At 41.7% G+C, this 26,629-nt stretch overlaps 1 protein-coding gene across 1 annotated transcript in view; it reads left to right on the top strand.

Moving 5' to 3' along the window:
* Positions 1-2,557: 2,557 nt before the first annotated feature.
* The window catches only part of DTWD2 (DTW motif tRNA-uridine aminocarboxypropyltransferase 2), a 173,870-nt gene continuing 149,798 nt past the window's right edge, over positions 2,558-26,629 (top strand). Inside the window, exon 1 of the mRNA XM_032799671.2 lies at positions 2,558-2,796. Within this exon, the coding sequence (XP_032655562.1) occupies positions 2,648-2,796 (149 nt within the window). The 5' untranslated portion in view covers positions 2,558-2,647. The remainder of the gene's footprint in view (positions 2,797-26,629) is intronic.

Genomic DNA, 26,629 nt, shown 5'->3' with positions numbered 1-26,629 from the left:
GGCAGTGAGTCAGGAAAACAACTATTCAGTCAGGCTGATAAAACATAATGCTGGATCATTTCCCACTTCACTCTGATATTATATATATGGTTATCCTCCTAAATGCTACCCTCCACCTCTTAAATGCATGTCTACTCTGAATGTCTCATTTGGCACCTCCCTTTTGAGTACCAGTGATAACAAAAGGGGGTTTTCAGTAATTGCAGGCTTCGTAGTTGTTGATAAGCACACAGAGAAAGAGAGGGTTTAGAGATAAATGCAGAGGAGAATGTGTAGCGGAGAAAAAGGGTAATTTCCAGCACAATTAGTGGACTTTCCATGTGAGAATGATATTCTGGCTAGTCACTAAACATGTGATAATGCAAAACCTTAGAAAAGGGAAGTCTCGCATGAAAAACTGCTATCAACAAATTGCTCAGCTGCAAAAAGATACAAATGAAAGTTAACAATGCAGTATATCAGAGAATTCTTTTAGTGAAAATGAAATGCAAAATAGGAACCTCCAATTCTAAAACAATTGTTTAAGTAACTTTACACACCAGACCTCTTACATGAGTAGGGTTACCAGATAGTAACTGGGAAAAAACGGGACAGGGCATGGGGGGTAATAAGCACCTATTTAAGAAAAAGTCCCCCAAAACGGGACTGTCCCTTTAAAAACAGGACATCTGGTCACCCTATACATGAGTGAAGGCACTGAAATGTATTTGCAGGATCAGGGCCTTAATAAATGTAACTGTTAAACTAATTGTAAATACACAGAACTTGGGAAATTCAAAGTTATGGTTCCCTAAGCATCCATAATCTAACCACCTTATGCATTCATAAAAGACTGCTTCATTTTAATTTATAATTTAAAAAGAAATATTTAGCATTTTTCTACTAAACAAATACCCATATTTGCCCTGTGGATTTTGTGTGTCAGCTTTAGTGTAAAAATATTAACCATTCTGGACTAGTGCTAATTTTAGAAACACACATCCCTGAGTTTTGTCTTGCAGGTAAAAAAAGCATTTTAGTTCATATTTAATCATTAGGTACAGCTACTACCGCTGAAAAAACAAAGGTGTGGAAAAAATCTGAATGTATTTACAGCCAAAGAGTGGCACCTGGGGAATGACATTTGATGCCATAAAAGCTTTATGAGGCACTATCAATTTAAATGTCATATTATAATTAGAGACAAGGTGAATGAGGTAATTTTTTTTTTTTTTGGACTGACTTCTGTTGGTGAAAGAGACAAGAGAAAGAGAAAGAGCTCTTCTTTAGGTCTGGGAAAGGTATTCAGAGTGTCTCAGAAAAATACAAGTGTGGAACAGATGGGGTATATGAGGCCCCGTCTAGACTACGTGCGAAAATTGATTTTAGATACGCAATTTCAGCTACGAGAATAGCGTAGCTGAAATCGAATATCTAAAATCGATTTACTCACCCGTCTTCACCGTGCGGGATCGATGTGCGCGGCTCGCCATGTCGAATCCGGAACTCCATTTGTTTTGGTGGAGTTCCGGAATCGATCTAAGCGCGCTCTGGGTTCGATATATCCCCGTCTAGACCAGACGCGATATATCAAACCCCGAGCAATCGATTTTAACGTGCCGAAATGGCGCGTAGTGTAGACGTGGTCTGAGTTAACACACATTGCAAGCAATAATTCCAGGTGACACTGGTAGTAACTACCTCTGCAGTCACAGGAATAAGAAAGATAGCCGGTTAAATTGTTGTAATGAGCCAAAAAGCCAGTATCTTTTTTTAAAAATCCATAGCAGAGTTATGATTTAAGTTCCAAGGGTCATCTTTTGAAGGTGGTGTTTTATTAAAAGTGTTTGCCCACTGGGTGTTTGTTTTTCATCATTTTATGACTATTATAAAGTTCCTTAACTTTTAACAATAAACTGAATTTATCAAAAATTAATTACCCCCCCATCTACTTTTCACTAATGGCCTGATCCCGCAAAGATTTGCACATAAGGTATGCCTGCAAGCTACAGTCTCTACCAGAATATGCTATAGCACAGATGCAGACGTATGTATGTTTGCCTACATATAAATGCTAAAATGGAATAAAGTCAGCTTTAAATTAGCTCCAGTTGTAGATTACGCTAATACAAATGAATAACAAAGCGAATAAAACTAATGAAGAATAACGCAGCCCGCTTCCAGAACCAGCACAGCCACACGTGGAGTTAATCCGGAGTAACTCTGGGCCAATGCAGACACGCACACCTGCCCAGGATGTCTGGTCAGTTTCACCGTAGGGGGCGCGACAGCAACGTCCGGCTCTCACACGCGGCTCGCAACAGCGTATCCCGGCCTTGTAGACGCTTCCGGGAACCTTCCTCTGGGCTTGCGTCTGGCGCAACTGGAGAAGGCTGCGCAGCGCCCTTCCCCTCCCTAGGCTGGCACCTCCGCACCAGGATCACCGGCTACCGCACCCCCCGCCCCACCCAAGGCGGGACTAGTGACCCTATCTGGCCTTCTGATTGGTTGAGCAGCCCGTGATAGGCGTTTGACCATCCCCACACACACGTGACGGGAAACCGCGGCCTTACCCAGGCTCCCAACCGACCGCCGCCTTTTGCGGCCTCTTAGCGCCACTTGGCGGCTGCCTTCCACATCGCTGCGGCTCTGCCTAGCCGGCGGCGAAATGGAGACGCCAGCGACTGGGAGCGAAGAGTCGGGCGCGGCGGAAGGGCCCGCGGAGGCAGCAGTGGGGCGCGAAGATGGCGGCTGCGAGGGTCTGTGGGAGCTGCCCGTGGAGCGCTGCGTGAGGCGCGCGGAGTGCGGGCGCTGCCGGTGAGGAGCAGCGCGCGGGCTAAGCCCGAGCCGGGCAGCGGGGCCTGGCGGCTGCGCCCCCTACCGTTGTGGAAGGGGAAGTGCGAGGACACGAGCCGCTGTCTGGGCCCAGTTCTGCTCGCATCGCGCACGGGCGGCAGCGCGGGGTTCCGCCGGGTCTGGCTCGGGCGCGGGGCGAGACGTGCCTTCGGGAGTCCTGAGGCGCGGGGAGGGGAGCGGAGCCGAGCCAGGGCGGGGGTTGCAGGATTAAGTGTCTCTGCTGAGCTACCAGCCACATGCTTGTGTTCGCTTAGGACGCAGACTTCAGCTGCTGGGGAAGGGGAGCTGCAGCTCTGCCAGTGCCTGACCTTGACCAAGTCACTTCTCGTCTACCTACCTCACTTTTCTCCTCTCTGAAAAAACAGGGCGGGAGGGGGAATGATGTGCTTATCTCCTTTGTAAAGCACATTGAGTTGTACAGGTTGTACATCACAGGATTCACGTAAGCATCTCCACACCTTTCACTGGTGCAGTAGGTGAGGAGGCTGCATTTTTGTTGTGTATGTTCCTTTAGCCAAGTGGTTCCCAAACTTTTGTACTGGTGACCCCTTTTCACATAGCAAGCCTCTGAGTGTGATCCCTCCTTACAAATCAAATTATATATTTAAAACCATTATAAATCCTAAAGGTAAAGTGGGGCTTGGGGTGAAGGCTGTCAGCTTGTGACCCTGCACCTAATAACCTTGAGGGGTCCTGACCCCCAGTTTGAGAATTCTTGCCTTAGCTTTTCCACAGAGGGAGATGTGTGGCTACAGATGGATGGACAGATATAAGGAAATCATGAGACAGTATTACTCAGTATTACAGGCCCAACTCTTATACGTGCATATGTAGTTGAAATTACAGCAATAGCATTATAACCCGCTGCTGGTAACTATGAGCCAGAAAGCTCAGTACCAAATAGTACATAAGAACAGCCATACTGGGTCAGACCAAAGGCCTGTCTAGCCCAATAACCTGTCTTCCTGCAGTGGCCAATGCCAGGAGCCCCAGAGGGAATGACCAGAAGAGGTAATCATCAAGTGGTAACAAACAGGGCTGGCTCCAGGCCCCAGCGCACCAAGTGCATGCTTGGGGCGGCATGCCGCGGGGGGCGCTCTGCCGGTTGCCAGGAGGGTGGCAGGCGGCTCCGGTGGACCTTCTGCAGGCATCCCTGCGGAGGGTCTGCTGGTCCCGCGGCTCCGGTGGAGCATCCACAGGAACGCCTGCGGGAGATCCACCGGAGCTGCGGGACTGGCGAGCGGCAGAGCGCTCCCTGTGGCTTGTCGCCGTGCTTGGGGCGGCGAAATGGCTAGAGCTGGCCCTGGTAACAAAGCACAATATTCTAGCTCCACAACTTGGGTTTTAAATTTATGTACATATTCCCAGGAAAAACAGTTAAGTTACCTTGAGCAGTCATTTCTGCCAGCCTATGCTCTCCTGATTTTAATCAGTTTACCCAAGTAGTATCCAGCAGATGCTGAACAGCTGTAACTAGGACTTTAGAGCCCCAATCCTGCATGCACTTATGTGGATGCTTAATGTTCAGTGTATGTAAATGTGCAGGATTGCCCCAAAGCCATTAAGTTCTAAATCGGTGGATCATATAGTAAAGTCAGAAAATAACGTGGTGTCAGTAGAAAAATAACAGGGAATGACATTTAAAAAAAAATGACTTGGCAGAATTTAGTTTGTTTGAAGTCTGGATTAGTGCAGTGAACCTCGATTCTTCTATTTAGTGGTTCTTGCTGTTATCACTTTGTCTTGTTCTTGCATTATTTTGTTACCCCTGTCTCAGTGTCCTTTACTTGTATTTCCCTTTAAAGAAACACTGATATTTTTAATTACTGTGTATACTACTCGTTCATAAGCCGAATATTTTTGGTAAAAAAGTGACGCATCAAAGAGTGGGGGTCGGCTTATAAACAGATCTGCACTAAAATTTGATTATTTTAAACTCTATGGAATCATTGAATTGAATATCTAATACATTGTCATTTTGTTTACTTGAAGCGTGTGTAGGCATGGCGCCACGCGGATTCCTGTGGCCACGGTTCACCATTCCCACAGCTCCCATTGGCTGGGAATGGCGAACTGCGACCACAGGGAGCTGAGGGGCCTGCAGATGCTCCAAGTAAACAAAATGTCCCAACCCGCCAGCTGTTTACTCCGACGTCCAGGAGTCAGAGTTTGCCAACCCCTGAAATATAAAATCATAGACTATCAGGGTTGGAAGAGACCTCAGGAGGTCATCTAGTCCAACCCCCTGCTCAAAGCAGGATCAATCCCAACTAAATCATCCCAGCCATGTCAAGCCTGTCCTTCAAAACCTCTAAGGAAGAAGATTCCACCACCGCAAGAGTCATACAGTTTTTGCAATTTTTACCTAACCATCTTGGGGGGCGGGGGCGGCTTATAAACGAATGGGCTAATGGTCTTCTACCTCTGTGCAGGCAGTTGCCTGTGCTCCCCAATGCCATGCTGGAGCCTCCATATTTATATGACAAAATTTGCAGGATTTTAAAATACTGTGCACAGAATTTTTAATTTGTTGGTGCAGAATGCCCTGAGGAGTAACTCTTGAAAATCACTTCCAATATCTGTTAGTTAATAGAATGTTTTGAAGTCACTTTAATCCATTGATTGGGGAGAAATCTTCAATTATTCCTAGTGGTGTTGTAAATAATGATATAATAATGCCATCTAATGCCTCATGGTGTATTTTTCGTACAAATAAATTTGTTTAGATTAATAAAATTTGCTTATCAAACATAGACCTTATTTACAAACAAGTTACACTAATCTAAAAGTAAACTATACATTGCTCAAACCTATTTAAGCATTTTTAGGCAAGGTGTTTTCACTAAACCATTCAGAAACAGATTTAGTTAAAACACTCCAGTGTTTGTGTATAGACAAGGCCATAGTTAAGAACATCTACAGAAATAAAATACACAATAATTGAAATCTAAGCGAAAAGCAGGAGTAATCAATGGAGATACTTGGCTTTAGATTCAAGAAGACAACCTACAGTCAGTCTACATATAGAATACCATCTTCACAAACAGGGCTAGATATGTACTTTCATTAAAAAATGAAAATATAAGATATATACGTGCAAACTGCATAGAATACCGATATATTAATAATAGATATAGTCTATATCAGTGGATATCAGAGATCTTTATGATCTTATTATGAGATGATGATTAAAGTCTGTTCTAGGTTAGTGGATTATTGGTTTCTTGTATGTTGTTTTGATGCCAGTTCACAATCTGATTTTTACAATCCCCACTCAACCAAACACATTTTGGTCAGAGAAGCTATCTAAGCTTTGTTATAGGCTCAAAATATAATACAACTGAAAACATGTATGCCTTGTTTTAAAACATGCCCGTGGGGTTCTGGCTGGGTAAACCATCAATTAAACTAGAATAGTGGATTAGCTGGGATCATGGATGCGTGGTTAATACAATGTGAACTTGCCTGTTATGCCATCCCTCTGCCAGTTCTAGTCCAGTGAGCAGCCAGATGATCGTAATTGACATGAGTGCTGCTCTCTGAACCTGTATTTTTAAAAAGGGACAGGCTTATCTATTTTGTATTAATATAAAGTGCTGTCAGTAAGTCTAGCAAGTGTCTCAAAAAATAGTTAATAAAACTGACTGCTAATTCTAACAAAATGGAAAGTAGCAGACAGCTTTTGATGTCACCACCTCTACCATCTGGCCCCTTTGTTTCATCAACTTAAAAGAGTTTAACATTTAGATGTGATTTCCTCACATATATATTTTGTATTTTTTGGTGATTGCTGAGTAGCAATTGCTTTGTCATTTTTAAAGACTTTTTTTCTGAAGATTTAAACAACCTGCTTAGCAACAGTTTTTGTTTTTCTGTGGTGGTGTGTTTTTTTTTTTTGTTGTTTTGTTTGTTTTTAAATTGTAATCAGGAAATGTAGATCCAATTTAATTTCTGTGTCATCTTGACAGCTATAATTAAAGAAACAAACAATATTCCCCTTTGAAATTGTGCTTTATATTTAAGCACAATTTCAATTTGAGACCTCTTGAGGTCTCTTTCAACCCTAATCTTCTAAATGAGACTATGTAGATATTTTAACATGACAATCTTTGAGCAACATTAGGGTTAGGAAATGGTGCTCTTATGTACACTAGTGCATCACTGTTCCCTAAATGTAGTATACTGCTTTAAAAAAGGCTGTTGGTCATATAAAAGAGGATGACATGAAGCAATATCTAGCAATTTGTTGTTACAGATCTTGGTTGAAGGTCTGTAGATGCTATGTGCACAATTCTTCTGTAAACTTCAAAGGGAATTGTGCATGAGAAGTATTTGCAGGAACAGGCCCTATGATTTTAACCAAGGAAAACTTAAATTATCCGGAATATCATGTATAGTAGATCAGTGTTAATTGTGTGCTTGTGAATTGAGGTCTAACAATCCATGAAAGCAGTCCTAGGTATCTTTGTATGTTTGCGGGACTAGGAGTAATAATTCTTGCTGTTGTGAAAGACATTTTTAAGACAGCCATTGCTACTTTTTATAATTGTCATACTGCGTGTTGTGATTAGGGCTGCCAAGCGGTTAAGTTGTGATTAATCACACAGTTAATAATAGAATACCATTTATTTAAATATTCTTGGACGTTTTCTACATTTTCAAATATATCGATTTCAGTTACAACACAGCTTACAAAGTGTACAGTGGTCACTTTATATTTATTTATTTTTTATTACAAATATTTGCACTATAAAAAAACAAATGAAATAGTACTTTTCAAGACACCTAATATAAGTACTATAGTGTACAATCTCTTTATCATGAAAGTTTAACTAACAAATGTAGAATTATGTACAAAAAAATCCTGCATTAAGAAATAAAACAGCATTATCTACCTTTTGCATACTGCGGAATTTCTCTTTCATACGCTTTTCGCAGCAATTTGCCCGTGACATCTGCTCTGTTAGGTGGACTGTATCCTGGTCTTAATGACTGAACCCTGTTAATGAAGTGTGAGTTCTCAATCATATGGAAAGGAGAGTTTGTTGCATAAACAAACTGGGCAATTTTTTAATCAATTACTTCTTTTTGTAATCTGCTGGTTCTTATCACAAATTTATCTGTGGTTGTCTCTGGATGATGGAGATTGTGTGTTTTTTTTGTTTTTGTTTTTTTTTTTTGTTTTTTTTTTTCCTTTTTGCTGCTGGTGATATACTGTGGCTATGTGACATATGTGATGTGACTGAAACACTATCATTGGTAGTGATGATGGTGATCTTGAAGATGTATAGTCTTCAGAAGCCCGTATGTTAAGTCAATGCAGTTATTTAATTATTATACCATACTGCTCATTTAGTATTACTCATTGCATTCACTGACACTCAGTACTACTTTAAAGATGAAATTGTAAAAGGAAGATCTGCCTATTTCAGCTACTTATTTTTTATCACAACTGCATCTAAAATGATAGTACCATAGAGTAACAACTATCTTTCTTGCTCAAACATGAGAATTCAAGACTAGTCCAGAAGGAAGACTGGCAATCCTTAAGAAAGAAGTATGAAATAAAAAAGTTTACCAACCTGAAGATCCTGCATGTTCAGACATGTTCCTTTTATCATCTTCAAGGAGCTTCCTCCTGAGAAGGAACACTTCTCATGATGTTTCATCCGGGCAACCAGGCCTTGCATTTCTTTGCTGTACTGTTTGAATTTTGCACGCATGTCTATCTTACCCACAGATAGAAGACCTTCATTAAAATATTCCCAAACTGGGTCTCATTCATGGCTTGCTGCCATTATAGGTTTTCTCTTCTAGTGAGAGAATGGTATGGTAGATCTCAAATCAATGAAGGCTACACCCAGAAAGACCTCAAGACTTCTGGAATATGCTGCTCAAACAGTTTCACTTTTGTTTCTGCTGCCTGTCCCTCCCTTCTCACATTTATCTCTAGACTTCTCCTTGTCCAGATCTATTCTGCCCCCAACAATCTTCTATTCATTGAGCTTTTTGAAACTTTTCACTTTGAGAGAGGTAGGGGATTGTCTCGGTGTACACAAATCTGCAGAGGGACAATAGAGCTGAGGTCTGTTATTTCTCACCTCTATATTTTATTGTATTTATGTATTTACTTAACATGCTTGTTAACAGCAAACATCTATCTCTGGAGACACAAATCCACAATTTGAGAACTGCAAAACTAAGCATCTCTGATGGTATCTTCTAGGCTGAGCACTGAGTCCCATTGGGTAGATGGAAAGATTAACCTAAATAATCTGTACAGAAGCCCGTGGAGCCTCATAAGATTGGGTCCCTAATCCATGAACTATTGGAACTTATTTACAAAACTTTTCTTAAACGTTACATGAATATATTGTCTCATAGTATAGAATTAGAATTTATAGTCCGTATTCCATGATGAGATATATTTGAGCTATAATGCATCGTAATTAAAATTATCTTTCAATAGGTTTTTCCCTCAACAAGCATGTTATCAAAAAATCTGATTTTTTTTTTTTATTTTTTAAAAATCATTGATATTCATCCACTTTGTTTTTGAGTGCAGTTATTTAATTAAAAAACTACATTTGTAAATTGCACTTTCATGATAGAGATTGCACTACAGTACTTGTATGAGGTGAACTGAAAAATACTATTTATCATTTTTACAGTGAAAATATTTGTAATACAAAGTGTACAGTGCTCACTTTATATCTTTGTAATTGAAATCAATATGTTTGAAAATGTAGAAAAACATGCTGCAAAATAGTTAAACAATAGAATACCAATTGAAATTTATTAGCAGTGCAATTAATTGCTATTTTTTTATTTGCAATTTGAGTTTATTGCGTGAGTTTATGGTTAAGCGAGACTCGTAGTTGTGATAAAACATTTATACCTTAAAGAATGGCTGCTGTAAGAAAAACTAAATCTGAAATGATCAATCTATGGTGTGATCATTGTAACTATACAACAGTGTTTTGGTGTACTATACTTTATCCATGTGCTTGATGAAGATAACTGACCTATTGGTGAAGAAAGATAATATGCAACACCCCTGCATGCTGTATAGCTTGTGAAGAATGTAGTGTGCTCAATAGTATCAATAATGAATATGAAATCTTCTGCAAGTTTTTTGATGAAAAATTAAATGTGGAGAGGCAGCAGACTTTTCCTGAGCACAAAGATGTCTGCAGTTTCCTAATGGCACGTTACTGAACTTTATGAACTTGATTCAAATAAATACTTAACTTAAACATGAATTTTTAATAAATTTGCTTTAATTATTTAGAAAAAAATCTTAAGTATCCAAATTGCTTCAGAACCTCTGATTTTTTTTTTCTTTCTTTTTCTTAAAATGTGAGATGTAGGTACTCATCCTACCTCTAAATTCACAACAATTCTGCCATCACTGAAAGTAATACTTGTGTATCAGTGACTCCAGTTTTTAAGTGTTGTGTGTGTGCACACGCAGCTGTTGATACAGAGACTCCTCTGTGGTTCATAATTTTAAACAAATGACTTACTAGCCTGTTGAGCCAAAAAGTTTGCCCACACCTGCTCGAGGGCCACATCTGGGTATGGAAATTGTATGGTGGGCCATGAATGCTTACAAAATTGGGTTGGGGGAGGCACTGGCTGGGTATGTAGGCTCTGGGGTTGGGCCAGAAATGGGGAGTGGGGTGGGCTCTGGGCTAGGGAAAGAGGTTGGGGCACAAGAGGGGATCAGGAGTGCAGGCTCCGGGAGGTGCTTACCTCAAGCAGCTCTTGGAAGCAGCGGCATGTTTCCCTTTCCCCCTCCAGCGCCTGTGTGGAGGTGTGGCCAGGTGGCTCCATGTGCTGCCCCGTCCACAGACATCGCCCCTGCAGTTCCCATTAGCCACAGTTCCTGGCCAATGGGAGATGCAGGGGTGGCACTTGGGGTGGGGGCAGCGTATGGAGCCCCCTTGCTACCTCTAAGCGTAGGAGCTGGAGGTGGGACACGCTGCTGCTTCCAGGAGCCTTGGCATGCACTTGAGGAGCAGTCTTCGACCCTGTTCCCCAGCTGGAGCACAGAAGCAGGGAAAGCCCTGGGCCCTGCTCTCCAGTGGGAGCTCAAGGGCCAGATTAAACAGGCTGGAGGGCAGGATGAGACCCACGGGCTGTAGTTTGTCAAGGTTTCTTTCCCCGGTTTGAACTTTAGAATACAAAAAGTGGGGACCTGCATGGACACTTCTAAGCTTAATTACTAGCTTAGATCTGGTACGCTGCCACCAGTCAGAATTTAGTGTCTGGCACACTTCCTGTTCCCCCAAAACCTTCCCTGGGGAACACAGATCCAAACCTCTTGGATCTTAAAATAAGGAGGATTTAACCATCCCTCCTCCTTTCCCCCCACCAATCCCTGGTGAGTTCAGACCCAATCCCTTGGATCTTAAAACAAGGAAAAATCAATCAGGTTCTTAAAAAGAAAGCTTTTTAATTAGAGAAAGAAAAGGTAAAAATTATCTCTGTAAAATCAGGATGGAAAATGCTTTACAGGGTACTTAGATTTATATAGCCCAGAGGAAACCCCCTCTAGTCTCAGGCTCAGAGTTACAGCAAACAGAGGTAAAAATCCTTCCAGCAAAAAGAAACATTTACAAGTTGAGAAAACAAACATAAGACTAATCCTGCTTGCCTGGCTATTACTTACAATTTTGAAACATGAAAGACTGATTCAGAAAGATTGGGAGAGCCTGGGTGTACGTCTGGTCCCTCTTAGTCCCAAGAGCGAACAACAAACAAAACAAACGGCACAAACAAAGACTTCCCTCCACCAAGATTTGAAAGTATCTTGTCCCCCTATTGGTACTCTGGTCAGGTGTCAGCCAGCTTTACTGTGCTTCTTAACCCTTTACAGGTAAGAGAGACATTAACCCTTAACCATCTGTTTATGACAGGAGCAGTCTCTGACCCTGTTCCCCAGCTGGAGCAGGGAAAGCCCCAGACCCCGCTCTCCAGTGGGAGCTCAAGGGCCGGATTAAACAGGCTGGAGGGCAGGATGTGACCCATGGGCTGTAATTTGCCCACCTCTGCTGTAGAGTATAATATTTTAAATAACATCTTGCACACTTCTTTAGCATTATATTCTCATTCGAAATATTAAAAAAGAAATAGGATGACTAGTTGAGCTACTCTAGCCCTGAAGAAAAAGTTTTTGTTGTCTTTGATTTTTGATGGTGCAGCAAAAAGAAAAACCTTTTTAAAACAAATAATTTATAAATTTAGAATTATTTTTAATGTGACAGCGGTATTTTTTGTTAAACTGCCCTCGTGATTTCAGCCAGATGTTAAAAGCAAGTTTTCCATATGCACACTGGAGCTGCCAAATGTCAAACATTATATTTGTCTGGTCATATATGTCAATTTTGATAGTTGCAAAAAGTTCAAAAGCCTTTAAAAATGCAGAGTAGATTTTCAGCAGCACCAAGAAACATTAATCAAGGAAGAGGCTGAGCAGGTATAACATAAATAGATTTGTTCATTAGAATTTTAACAAGTTCTGGAGCAGGAAACAAAAAACCTTATAATCAGATTGTTGCAGTAATTCCTTCCCCATTTCAGGAAGGTGCGGATCTGGATTGGCCTGTTAGAAGCACTGGGAATCACTGTTCCATGATGCTTCCTAGAGCTCCCCGTCAGTCATGATGAGGGGCAAGTGTATCCCTTTCTCTGGATAGTTAGCCCTGATGGCTAGTACAGAGGTGAGAATAGGGCTATGATCCTGCCTCCTTCTGTGGTGGCCTGCACTCTAGGTGGTGATTAAAAGGAGGAACACGCTTTCTTCCTCTGTTGTGCACCCTGTCACTTAACATCTGAAGATTGGAAAGAGACTATTTTCTTTTCCTTTTTGAAGCTAGAGAAATCCTTTTTTTAGATGGCCTTGATAACTTTACATCCATGTGAGATAGCTTTGATGGGTTTCCCTTGTTATCTCAGAATCAGCTAGGGTACTGTAAAGTTAGTCATTTGTACCCTCAATTTGATCACATAACCATATCATTGCTGCCTTCCCTTGCCAACATAGTGAATGAGAAATAGAACTCTGCAATTGGCTTAGGTTTTTGCCTTGTCATTTGTGTCTATGTGTGTTAGGCCTCTTTTTAACCCTAGCAAAATTTTCAGATTGCTTTAAAGCTAGATTCTGTGGCCAGTAGAGGGTTTTAGACCAAAAAAATGCTTATGTGTTTTTAGTACAGTGTTGTACAATTCCTTCTCATAATAGGAACATCTGCACAATAATTATAGCAGGAATGCAATAGAAATACTTAGTTGCAATTGATGGGATTTGGAGGAGTCCATATGTTTAAAATGTGAGCTGGAAATGTATTTAGTATTTTTTGAACTTTTAGTATTGATACTAAAACACTTGCATCTTGTGAAATAAAGGCATTGTTATATTATGCAACAGTCACAGTAGAAAATAAATTCAACTAAATTCTAATAAACCTCTTTTGTGAGGTAAATAAACATAAACATCTAATTATTGATGAGAGGCTCTTTAATGCTGTCATTCATGGGCCTCAGTTCAAAAGCAGTAGGAAAGAGTTAAGCATAATAAAGAGGAATTCAGCTTGGCAAAATTGTAGACTAATAATGAGACATTGGTGCACCTGAGGTCTGCAGATAGAGCACAAACTAATTATGTGATAAGTTAGTCTGGTGACAATAATAAAATGGTGGGGGGGAAAAAACTCAGCTGCTTTTAGAAGTACTTAACTTGGCATTATTGAGCCAGTTTTCCAGTTCCCTTCAGATATCACTGGGCAGTGTCCATCTTGTACTTGTTACAGTAGTTCTCCAATGGATGTAGCCCAAGAAGGTGTCAATACTGTGCCAACCAGCGAGTAATCTGCACATCAGCAGCTGACAGAGTAGATATATTTTAAAAGTACATTTGAGTTTTTGGCTGACTTTCCTAATGTAATGATGGGAAGGACTTTACAGCATGCAGAGAATTAAGATCTTAATGCTTTGATCCTGTGGTTGTATGTGCATGTGGACTTTTTCATGCATCTGGCTCCAATTACAGGAGTAAGGCCCTAGTGAATATTTGAGAGATGCACCTTAGAGGCACCACAATTAAATTTGAGTTGCTTTTTCCACATAAAAGCAGCACAAGAACAACATGCAACCTGAACATGATTATTACCCAAAATCTACCTTGCCAATAAGAAGACAAACTTCAGTTTCCCAGGTAAACTTCACTATCAATGTCATGCTAGCTTTAAAAAAATATATATATATATACATTTGAAACAGTCCTTTTTGGAAATCCTCCAAATGAGAGAGACTTTTTGTTTGTTTGGTTTTTTTTGGACCCCTATAGTAGAAGGTGTAACAGTAGCAATCGTATGAGTGGATGCCTGGGGTACGCTAATCAGCTAGGTTGCCTCTGACATGTAGATCGTCAATTTGAATCAAGTCCAGCTCAACAGGGATTAATAGTTGTTCCCATCTAATGAATGTTTGGTAGCCCCATACGAAACAAGTTCAGTGACCACATTAAATACACCACTATGTTTTGCTGTAGATTGTAAACTCTTCCAGACAGGGACTAGCACAGTGATGTCCCGGTCTTCACTGAGTCTTGTAGTGAGAGCTTCTGCCACCGAGGCTGAAATTGCCTTACTTAGTATAAATTTGCAAACGTTTGAAGCATTGTTTCTGTCACATATGCATTGGGGGTGGGGAGAGGGAAAAATTGGAAAACAAACCTAAACATAATTTAATCTTTTAAAAAAAAAAAAAAACAAAAAAAAAAACCCAGAAAACCTCCTCATGACTTTTTGGGTTTGTCTCATTAGTTTTGAGCTTCCAGGAATGACAGAATACTGTATATGCAAAGTACACAGTTCATATAGGCAGTATGGGATTTTTATTTGATAAACCAGAGAACGCCCAAAACTAGTTTGGACCCGTGGTGTCTCAGCTCATCTAGTACTGACTCATAACTGTGACTTTAAAAGTGTTAGATGATCCTAAAGTTTGTTTTCATGTAAATCAAGATCATTATAGCACCAAGAGAAAATTATTAAATTTGTTCTGCAAGATTTTTGTCAGTTTTAAAAAAGGAAAAAGAGTTTGTTCTTTGAAGTAGCTAATTCATAATTCATGAGAGAGAGCCAATTTGCCGTAGAGAATTAGTGTAGTGGCTAATCATATGTTAGGTAGTGGGAGTAGACTTCTGCATGGCATGAGGTAAATGTTTTTTTCTGTTTTCTAATTAAGTCCCTAACGAGTAGGGCCAGTTTACAAATTCTTATCAGTGCTTTGCAATATTTTGCTAAGAAACTTTTTGGAGGAAGATAGGGATGATTGCAGAGTAAGACCTTTGTGTAATCTTGGTCTTTCCTACTATACCACAGGGTATGCTTACTTACATCCTTTGGTTAGGAAAATATCATATAGGAATTTGTAAATTTTGTGGAAAGCCCCTTTATTCTTTTTATTGATATTTCTATTCAATAATCCATGTTTTAAAACCTTAAAATGTCCATTTTCTCTTGCATAGTATCTAAATCTTAATTTTTCCAAGTATGTTTTATTTCAAAGTCCTTGCACTGCCAGATGTTAAGAATCATTAAAATATTCCTCTTATCTATATATTTCCTATATATATAAACTCCTGTAATCCCTTTTTGTAAATTATTGTGAAGCTCTTTATATCCAGGAGCAAAACTGCTTATCTGCCTATTTAGATCATAGAACTGGAACGGACCCTGAAAGGTCATTGAGTCCAGCCCCCTGCCTTCACTAGCAAGACCAAGTACTGATTTTTGCCCTAGATCTCTAAGTGGCCACCTGAAGAATTGAACTCACAACCCTGGGTTAGCAGGACAGTGCTCAAACCACTGAGCTATCCCTCCCCTCTTCAGCTTTGGTTCTGCTCACCAATTTTAATTCTCATCAGAGGAGTGCACTCAGTCTCTTCCTTCTGTTAACAGTGACTGGTTTCTACAGAATTTATTGGGGGGGGAGGGTATTCACCCTTTTTTACCCCTGTGTCAGAAGGTAACACTTGCCAAACGGTTCTCATTTCTGATCCCTTCCAACATCAGCACTTACTAATGGATGATCACCACACGTGTTACACATGCTGCTTTCGCTCTTATTTCTGGCCAATTGTCCTTCAACTGCTATGGAACGACTGGCATTCTATTTGCTTTGTAGACTGTTTTCTCTGCTACTTTTTCCCTAAAATTCCCTATTGTTTCTACCACCAGGGTAGCTCTTCTGGGGCCATGTCTACATTAGCAAGATTTGCCAACTGAACTTTTGTCTACTTACAGCTGCCAGTGTTGCTAGAGAGAGTGCACACTTGGCCGCTCTTGTCGGTGCTGCATGTCCTCGTAGTGAAATGTTGTGTTGGCGAAAGATATGATGCAACATGTGTAGGCATTGCAGTATCCCTGGGCCACTATTCTGCCTTGTGGGAGACTTTTGCAGTGCATTGTGGGAACTAGACTGTGTCCAGCAAATTATGGGAGCTCAGGGTCTAGTTCCCACAAATTCCCCTTCCTCTATTCCATAACTTTTGTGCCGTTTTTTAAAATGCCTGTAGCCATTCATGCTGCCTTTGTGTTCTATCCATTGGACTAAGAGATCTAGCACAGCTAAGTGCAGCGCTGGTGGCTGTTTTAGAGACAAAGTGCACAATTTTTCTGTATTTGCAGAACTTCAGTGACTACCACTTCAAGGATTATGATGGTGCTGTAATGAAGGAACTGAGACAACTGAGGAGGAGAAGGAATGGATGATGCAGATAGTGAATAAAAATTACAGAGTGTTACAGGCATATATTGACCAGCTCCACAGGGTGGAATGGTGTTTTTCAGCCTGTGGCATGATGGGCTTGCAGCTGAGACGATCAGCAGTGGCTTCAGAACTTTTGCATGCAGAATGGCAAGTTCCTGGATCTTTTCTCTTCAGTACAGTGATACCAGAATGAGAGCTGCTGGACAATAGAAAAACAGGTGGCAATCACAGTTGAAAGTTTGCAACTGGAGACTGCAAGTGGTTGGTGGGCAGTCAATTCAGAGTTGGAAAAATCACCTATGGAGAGTGGCTGTCATCCAGGAGTGCAAGGCCATTAAGTGTGTCCTACTTCGTGCAGCAAATAACAGAGGGTTTGAAAAAAAGTGAGCTTCTCAAACTGTGATGGGGCAATAGGTTGCATAATCAGATCCTTCTCCCACACCCACCTTGTGTCTGAGTACCTAAACAGGAAGGGTACTTTTCCATAGTTATGCAAACACTGGGAGATCTCCAGGCTGTTTCACTAACTGTGCTGGTCAGGGAAGATGCATGATTTATGCATGTCAAGGTATTTTTCCCACTTTGAACTTTAGCATCCTAAAAGTGGGGACCTGCATGTACCCTTCTAAGCTTAATTCCTAGCTTAGATTTGATAGCACCAGCCAAAATATAGTGTGTTTGGCACACTTTCTGTTCCCCCAAAACCTTCCCTGGGGAACCGAAAACCCAAACCCCTTGGGTCTTAAAACCAGGAGAAATAAACCATTCCCCCTCCCAGACTTTCCCCTCCATAGGTTACCCTGAGAGACTACACTGATCCAAACTCCTTGGATCTTAAAACAGAGAGGAATTAACCCCCTTGGGTCTTAAACAAGGAAAAAATCAATGAGGTTCTTAAAAAAGAGAGCCTTTAATTACAGAGATAATTTTTACTTTTTCTTTCTTTAAAATTAGGATGGAAAATGTTTACAGGGTATTCAAATTCATATAGCCTAGAGGGACTCCCTCCCCCCTAGCCAGAAATTCCAAGTTACAGCAAACAGAGGTAAAATCCTTCCAGCAAAATACACATTCGCAAGTTAAGAAAACAAACATAAGACTAATCCACCTTTTCTAGCTAGCACGTACTATTATGAACATGAGAGACTGTTTCAGAAAGATTGGAGAAAGACCTGGTTGCACGTCTGGTCCCTCTTAGCCCCAAGAGCGAACAACGAACCAAACAAACAGCACAAACAAAGACTTCCCTCCACCAAGATTTGAAAGTATCTTGTCCCCCCATTTGTCCTCTGGTCAGGTGTCAGCCAGATTCACTGAGCTTTTTAACCCTTTACAGGTAAAAGAGACATTAACCCTTAACCATCTGTTTATGTCAGTGCAACTTTAGGAATACAGGACTTCCAAAAGACATTCTTCCTGGACTGGCACACTCACATTAGTGAGGTTGATATGCCAGTAGTGATTTGGGGGAATGTGGCTGCTTGCTTGCTTGGATCATGAAACTGTACATGACACCTGAACAGCACCATGGAAAGATTTAACTACCATCCAAACTGGTACAGGATGACTACTGAATGTGTGTTTGGTAGGTTGAAAGAACTCTAGCAATGCCTCATGACTACACTGGATATCTGTGAGGCAAATATTCCTTGTATTGCTACTACTTATGTATCGAGTAATATTTGTGAAGCTAAAGTGGAAGCATTACTAGTAGAGCGGAGTGATGAAATGGACAAACTGCTGATTTTGAACAGCCAGACACCAGGGACATTACAAGAGCCCATCAAGGAGCCCTATGGCTGAATCAGGTCTTAAAAAATCACTGACAGTGTGCTATAGTATTGCAGTGTGCTGCTTTTGTGTACTGTTCTCAGTACTTGGCTTGAACATGGATTTATAAACTCCTGATAAAAATTTGGTGGGAGGGATTTTACTTTGGTCTCTGATATTTGTTTGGTGACACACAATAAATATACTACAGTTTTCAAAAAAAACAAATTTATGGAGTGCAAAGAAACAATGACCATTCTTAACAGTCAACTTTGAGGGTATCAACATTGACAAAATCTTAAAATAAAACCTTTATAAGGTAATAAACGAAGTGCAAGGTGCTTGCTGACTGATCCTATAATAATCTCAGGTCATTGAACATATAGTCATAGTTCTCCTTCTTTTCCAAGGATAAGACTGCAAGCTATGCTGGTGCTTTGTTTGGTGTGTGTGAACTGCCCAGGTCTAACTGTGACTGAAAGCCATGATGTCCTTTCCGTCCCCTTTAAAGTTCAGACTGTTTTGAAAATAGTTGATCTCCTCTATCCTCCCACCCCCACCCCCTGGTAGCCCACTTTGGCATGAAAACAGGCAAGGCTCAGTGCAAATATGGGTAAATTAGTGTCAGGTTGTTTGTCTTCTATAGCTTGTGATAATAGTATTTGTAATAGTTAATTTCTCAGATGCCTTTGTTTCTTTAGCCCAGGGGTAGGCAACCTATGGCACCCGTGCCAAAGGCAGCACGCAAGCTGATTTTCAGTAGCACTCACACTGCCTGGGTCCTGGCCACCAGTCCGGGGGCTCCGTATTTTAATTTAATTTTAAATGAAGCTGCTTAAAGATTTTAAAAACCTTATTTACTTTACATACAACAATAGTTTAGTTATATATTAGAGACTTTTATAGAAAGAGACCTTCTAAAAACGTTCAAATGTATTACTGGCACGCAAAACCTTAAATCAGAGAGAATAAATGAAGACTCGGCACATCATTTGTGAAAGGATGCCGACCCCTGCTTTAGCCTATATTAACACTAACGAAGTATGTTAGTAGCTTGGAATATTAGTTTAGATTAACTAGAAATCCCAGGAGCCAGATCATTGCTTATTTTTGCTGAGCTAAGTTTCTAAGGAATTCATTCATTTCTGTTATAGTATGATTACATTTATGAGTTGTGACATTTTTAGGCCACTCATTCTGTACCTCATCAATTTGGCTAGTAACTGTTTTGATCTGCTGGCATAAAAAAAGTTATCAGGCCATTGGATAGCCACATCCCTTGGCTGTGAATAACTACTGGTGAGTAACATCACAACAGCAGGCAAGGACTGCAGCAGTGACTAATGTTGTTAATTAAAGTAATGTCAGTACCCTTTGATCATCTTCTTCTGTAATTACATCAAATGCAACCTTGCTTTGGGGAGTGTAGTTTATTGAGAGACAGACAGGATATTTCAATGGAGATTAAACGTGAAAGGTATATTCATAAGAAATGGTTCAAACAAAGGAAAGTAGTTCTTTTATAAGAACCATCGACTTTTATAAATATAACACACATAAATAGGTTTCATATTTTACTTTTTATGTAATGATAATGAAGAAGCAAATCAGAGGCCTATATCCATATATTCAAATGGTAATCTTTGTTTAATTGCAAATAATTTCTAGTATTTTTTGTAATGCATTCTAATTAACATTATTTTTTACATACATACAAACTATAATGACCATTGTTCAGGAGGGGATTTCTGAAATGAAGAGCTTACTTATTAAAGAATAGTGACCTCTTTAAGAAGAAACCATGGCTATGTCTACACTACTGTGGTCAGTCGACCTACACTACGCAACTCCAGCTACGTGAATAACATAGCTGGAGTTGACGTCATCTTAGGTCAAGTTACCATGAGGTCTACACCACGGGGGGTTGACAGGAGAAACTCTCCCGATAACTTACCTTACTCTTCCTGTCGGGTAGAATACAAGGGTCAAGTGGAGAGCGAGCTGCAGATGATTTGTGGGTCTTTACTAGAGCTGCTAAATTGACTGCTGGTGGATTGATCTCAGAGCGTCGATCCTGGCTGTAGTGTAGACCTGCCCTGAGTGTTGGGACTCTCACTCCATCTGTTTGCTTGGGGTCAGGCAACTTTAGTGTGGAATTGATACTAGAATACTGCAGCCAGTTCTGTTGTCAGCATTTAAAAAGGATGTTGGAAAATTGGAGATGGTGTGGAAAAGTGCCATAAGATGCTTGGAGGGCTAGAGATAATGCCATACAGTGAGAGATGTAGGGTATGTCTACCCTGGCAGAGTTACATTGCCAGCAGTTACAGCACCACTCAGAGAGCACTGAAGGGAAACCGCTATTGTGTGTTCACACTGTCAGCTGCCTGCGCAATAGCGTGTTTGCACTTGCAGTAATATTCGGAGCAGTGCACTCTGGGCAGCTATCCCACAGAGCAGCTCTTCCTTTTCTGCCACTAAGAGTTGTGGGAAGGCAGAGGGGGTCGTGAGGCTCCTGTCTCAATGCCCCGTGATGTGTTGCTTCACATCCCAGCAATTCCTGTGCTTCTGTCTGTATTTGGCAGCATCTTTCAATGGTTTGTGTACTATGTGCTCTGCCTCTTTTGGTCTCCAGGAATGGATCCTGCACTGTTGACCAATATTCTGCTGACTCTCACTAACATGTCATGAGTGGCAGTGGAGTTATTCCTTTAACCACAAAGGCAAGAGGAGTTTGACGTTGATCTCACCACGTGTAGTAGATACAACACAAGATTGCTTGTGACATTCATGGAGGTGGTGACGACAGTGGATTGCCACTTTTGAGCTTGGGGAAACAAGCACTGAGTGGTGTGATCACATCGTCATGCACCTCTGGGATCATGAGCACTGGCTGCAGAATTTTCAGATGAGGAAAGCCCCATTCATGGGACTGTGTGATGAGCTCGCTTCAGCACTGCGGTGCAAGGACACGAGAACAAGAGCTGCCCTTCCTTTGTAGAAGTGCGTAGCGATTGCACTGTGGAAGATGGCTTTGCACAAATAGGCATCCCTAACTGCGGAGGGGCAATAGGTGCACACATATTGCAGTTCTGCCACCAGACCATCTACCCACCAACTACATTAATTGGAAGGAGTATTTTTCTATGTGGAGGTATTATTAATAAACTTGGAGTTTTCATTCTCAAAATCATGTTTACCAGCTGCAGGTCAGCAATAGGTTTTCTTTATTGTTCTATAGAGACAAATTTATTATGGCTACTATCATGCCATAGTTTTGAAGTTGTTGACTTGTTAAGGATCACGATTAGTTCTATGGAAAACCACACAGAATATCAAGTCCTTGTGGGTCACTGTGGGTGTTTCATGGCCATTAACACGAGCTGGTCCGGAAAGGTGCGTGACGCATGCATCTTTCGGAACACTGGCCTATTCAGGAAACTGCAAGCAGGGACTTGCTTCTCGGACCAGAAGATCACCGTAGGGGAAGTCAAATTGCCCATTATGATCCTGGGAGACCCTGCCTACCCCTTAATGCAGTGGCTTATGAAGCTATACATGGGGCACCTTGACAGTAGCAAGGAGTGGTTCAACAACAGGCTGAGCAAGTGCAAAATGACTGTTGAGAGTGTGTTTGGCTGTTTAAAAGCCCGCTGGCACTGCCTATATGGGAGGCTGGACTTGCCTGATGACAATATTCTAATGCTTATAGCCATGTGCTGTACACTCCATAATATCTGTAAAGGGAAGGGTGAAAACTTCACTCAAGGCTGGACTGCTGGGGCTCAGTGCTTGAACAGCCAGAGACCAGGGCTGTTAGAGGGGCACAGTGCAGGGCCATAACAATCAGGGATGCGTTCAGGCAGCAATTTGAAGCGGAAATCCACTGATATTTGTTACTGTGCTTGGGAATGCAGTGCTTGTATTGCTAGGAGGTGATTATGATTGGTGCAGATGATGCTGTATGAAGATTTAAGAAAATTGCCTGTTGCTTTGCAGGGCTATATTTGCTTTCAGTTAATTGAATAAAGATGGCTTTCAAACCAAAACAATTCTTTTATTAAAAATTAACAACCGGAGGAGAGAGACAAACAAAAAAAACACACCAGCACTGTGGGGGATGAGGGCAGGGAGTGTCCAGGAGAAGGTGGGGTCCCTGGACGGTTAAAGATTTGTGTATGTCCAGGTAGCCTATGCAGCCTCATCCTTGGGAGTACAGTGCAGTAGGTACTGTACTTCAGCAGGGCTAAATTGCAGAGGGATTGGTGTTGAGTGCAGTGGGTACTGGGAGTCCGCAGAGTTTGCAGTGCTAGTAGCATTCCTGGCGTGTGTCTGCTTGGCACTTCATAACTTTAAAGAGCCACTCTGTGGATTCGTTCTGGTGCATCGCGTTCTCCTTTCAGTCCTTCTTCTTGCTGTCCTGCCACTCCTTCAGTTCTTGTTTTTTGGCTGCGGAGTGCATCATGACATCAGACACACTTTCTAATTCTGCGCAGCCGTTCAGCCACCAATAACAAAGAAGGAGGCTGGACTCCCACACTCATATCTGCGAAGCCAAAATGCAACATTTTAGAGGAGCAATATTGTTTGCAACACAATATTGTTTTGTGGCTTAAAACACAAGCAATATTCACATACCTGTCACTAACTGTCTGACCCCAGGCAAGCACACATGAGACAAAAGACCCCCAAAATGGTGAGTAACCGCAGGGTCAGGGGAAATCAGTGTTTCAGGACCCGTATCGTACACTAGGCACAAGGATCTTGGGGAGAGTCAGCACTATAGGCGAGGCCTTGTAATCATTACTGTCCCCACGTTTTCCACAGACTATGTTCACTATGGAAGATACCTCACTGCTGAGGGTAAGCAGGGAATCAAGGGAGGGGCTTCTCCAAGACTACGGCTTCTGTCCTGGCCCTTTTGCAGTTCGTTTGTGTGCAGCAATGGTCCCCTCGCCTCAGTGACAGCAGAGTGGTGCAGGAAAGTTATCCTTAATGGGGCAAGAAACAAAGCAGCTCTGGCAAAGAACCTGTGGCAGCGAATTGCCCAGTATCTCCGTGAGAGTTTCATGGAGATCGCTGAGGTAGATTCCCACCCATGAAGTGAGGGAGTGAATCAACACCCTGTTCAGCGACTCTCAAATTCAAACCCACTTACCAGGGGCCTCCTCTTCTTCTGTTTTGCGCTTCACCAAGCTCCGACAGCTGTGACTGGCTAGCCTCCTGCAGGGTAGAGAAGAGCTCCTGGATGCATGCATCTCTGACCTCCGAGTCGTCGTCTGCCTCTGGGTCCCCCTCCCTCTCCACATCCTGGTCAAAGATTTCCTTCTCCTGGCTAGGTCCATTCTCGACTGGTATGTGAGCCACCAAAGTATCCATGGTGGCCTTCACAGTGAAGGCAGGATCACCACTGAGTAACACGTCCAGCTTTTTATAGAACCGGGTCGTGGATGCAGTGCCAGAGTGGTGGTTTGCCTCCTATGCCTTGTGTTAGGCATTCTGCAGCTCCTTTACTTTGACCCTGCACTGCACTGTGTCCCCGTCATGCATCCTTTCTGTCATGCATCATGAAATCTGTCCGTAGGTGTCATAATTCCTACAGCTAGAGCGCAGCAGGGACTGGACAGCCTCCTCTCCCGAAATGCTGATGAGATCCAGCAACTTGGCATTGTTACAAGCGGGGGGATCACCTGGTGCGTGGAGCAGGCATGCTCACCTGTAAAGATGCACTGAGACCACTGCAGGCATCACCAAGCAAACAAAAAGGGGACTTGAAAAATTCCCAAGAAATTCAAGGGGTGGGGCTTACGGTTGGTCACCTGAGGGCAGGGCAGTAGAGTTCAAATCGATGACCAGAGAGGCAAGAACGGGCATTGTGGGACACCTCCCGGAGGCCAGTTGCAGTGCCGTAATCGACCAGGGTGTCTGCATTGGCACCGTGGCACTGTAGCCCCAGCACGGAAAGCTATACGCCTCTCATCGGAGTAGTTTTTTTAAAGAGCTGCATCTGCACAGTTTCTGTGCACTGAGTGGCCTGGCAGTGTGTACACTTCGGGAATTACACCGCAGAAAGCTGCTTTGCCGTGCAGAAACTTGCCAGTATAGACAAAACATTAGAAGTAAATCTGTGTATTTTATCAAAAAGATAGATTAGATGAAATAATAGCTATCAGAGACGGGCATAAAAAGAACCAATGGCTGGAAGCCCAAGTCAGGTAATAATAATAATTATTATTTTATTATTATTTTTTAACAGTGAGGTTAATTAATCATTGCAACCTGCTCCAAGGGAAGTAGCAGATTATCTGTGTCTTGATGTCTTCAAATCAAGAATGGATGTCTTTCTAGAAGTTGTACTTTAGTCAGACACGATTTATTGGGCTCAATACAGGATAAGTAGGTGAAATTTAATGGCCTGTCATATACAGGAAGTCACGCTAGATGAACAAATGATCCCTTCTGGCTGTAAACTCTATGAATCTATGCAAAGTTGGTCTTTCTGACAACCTACATGTGGAACCCGAAAGATTACATTAGTTTGCCTTCTCTGTCCCAATCCTTTTGACTGCTAGATTGCCTCCCCCTAAAATTTCCTATGGTTATTACCCTGGATGAATCATCATTGAAGTTCCTAAGATATTCAGGAAAGGCTGTTTCATTTTGTCTCCAGGAGATACGTATGGCTACAGTAATGGAAGATTGAGGCCTAGGATTAGGAAGAAGAGCTTTTGCAATACGGGGATGGAAAATTCTTTTGTCAGCTGTTGAATAAAGTAGGCCTATGTCAGGTTTCCCTCCACACGCTGAACTCTGGGGTACAGATGTGGGGACCCACATGAAAGACCCCCTAAACTTATCTCTACCAGCTTAGGTTAAAAACTTCCCCAAGGCACAAATTCTTCTTTGTCCTTGGAATGGTTTCACTACCACCACCGAGTTAGACAAAGATTTAGGAAAAGGACCACTTGGAGTTCTTGTTTCCCCAAAATATCCCCCGCAAGCCCCTTCACCCCCTTTCCTGGGGAGGCTTGAGAGCAAACAAGGTGAGCATAGACCATCCTCTTGGGTTTTTAAGACACTAAAAACCAATCAGGTTGTTAAAAGCAGAACTTTATAATAAAGAAAAAGTAAATGGAGCAACTCTGTAAAATCAGGATGGAAGGTAACTTTACAGGGTAATCAGATTCAAAACACAGAGGATTCCCATCTAAGCAGAACTTTAAAGTTACAAAAAACCCAGGAATATTGGCACACACTCTCAAATACAGGCCTCTTAATACCACAAAAGAGATTTCTCTGTTGGATGATGATGGAAGAGATTAAAGAGGTGGCAGGGCCTACACCAGACATCACATCAAGCCATCACTGTCACGTTTCATTTTTTGGCGGGGAGGATTGGTAATATTTCCACCTCCTCTTTTCCAGTACCCTTTACTCTTTCTTCCCTTTGTCCTGGCAAGGGAGCCACTTCCAATATGGCATACAGGATTGATGCAGAGAAGACAACCTGCTTATGCTCCAAATGCAGAATTTCCTGGCAGAGTACACCAGTTTGATAGTACCCGTTCTGTCCGGACATGAGAGGCTGAGAACAGCCAAGAGTCCCACATAGCTTCTCACAAAAACAGATCACACAGCTGGGTGTGCTGATTCTCTTGCACAGTCAGTAGCACCCCGCCCCCATACTCAACATATCTGGTCTTTAAAAGACCCACAGACGGATATGAAATTTGAGGTAGGAGTCTTTTTGTATCTGACTTTTGAACTCCCTCAAAAACTCATTTTCTCAAATAACTTAATCTTTGATTCCTGGGGCATACACAGGAATTGTATATACAGCTCTTCACCAAAGTATTTCCCTAGGCAGAATTTGCAGGATCCCTTAACTGGCATTTGTTGCACAGTAATTGGCCTTAATGACATCCAAAGTCAATCTGAGCTCATCTAGTTTGACAGCACCCATTGTTCCAATTTAAGAATTTCATTATCTCAGTACTTTGCTGAGTTGATCTGAAGTAGTTAACCCCTTATTCTTTCCACTTTAAATATGACTTATGAATACGTTTGTCATTTTGCCACAGTAGATATCATTGTTCCTTAATTTATATGCAGTTCTACCTATTTAACAAACATGTCCAAGCTAAAATATTGGTAACAAAATGTTTGAATAGGGGATCCAAGATATGCCAAACCTTTCTGTAGCATAATTGAAGTATATAGATTTATAAATACATTGGAATTTTCT

Source organism: Chelonoidis abingdonii, chromosome 6, assembly GCF_003597395.2.
Source record: "Chelonoidis abingdonii isolate Lonesome George chromosome 6, CheloAbing_2.0, whole genome shotgun sequence".
NCBI lineage: Eukaryota > Metazoa > Chordata > Testudines > Testudinidae > Chelonoidis > Chelonoidis abingdonii.
Note: the sequence above shows the minus strand (reverse complement) of the source record. Positions and strands in the feature narration are given on the sequence as shown.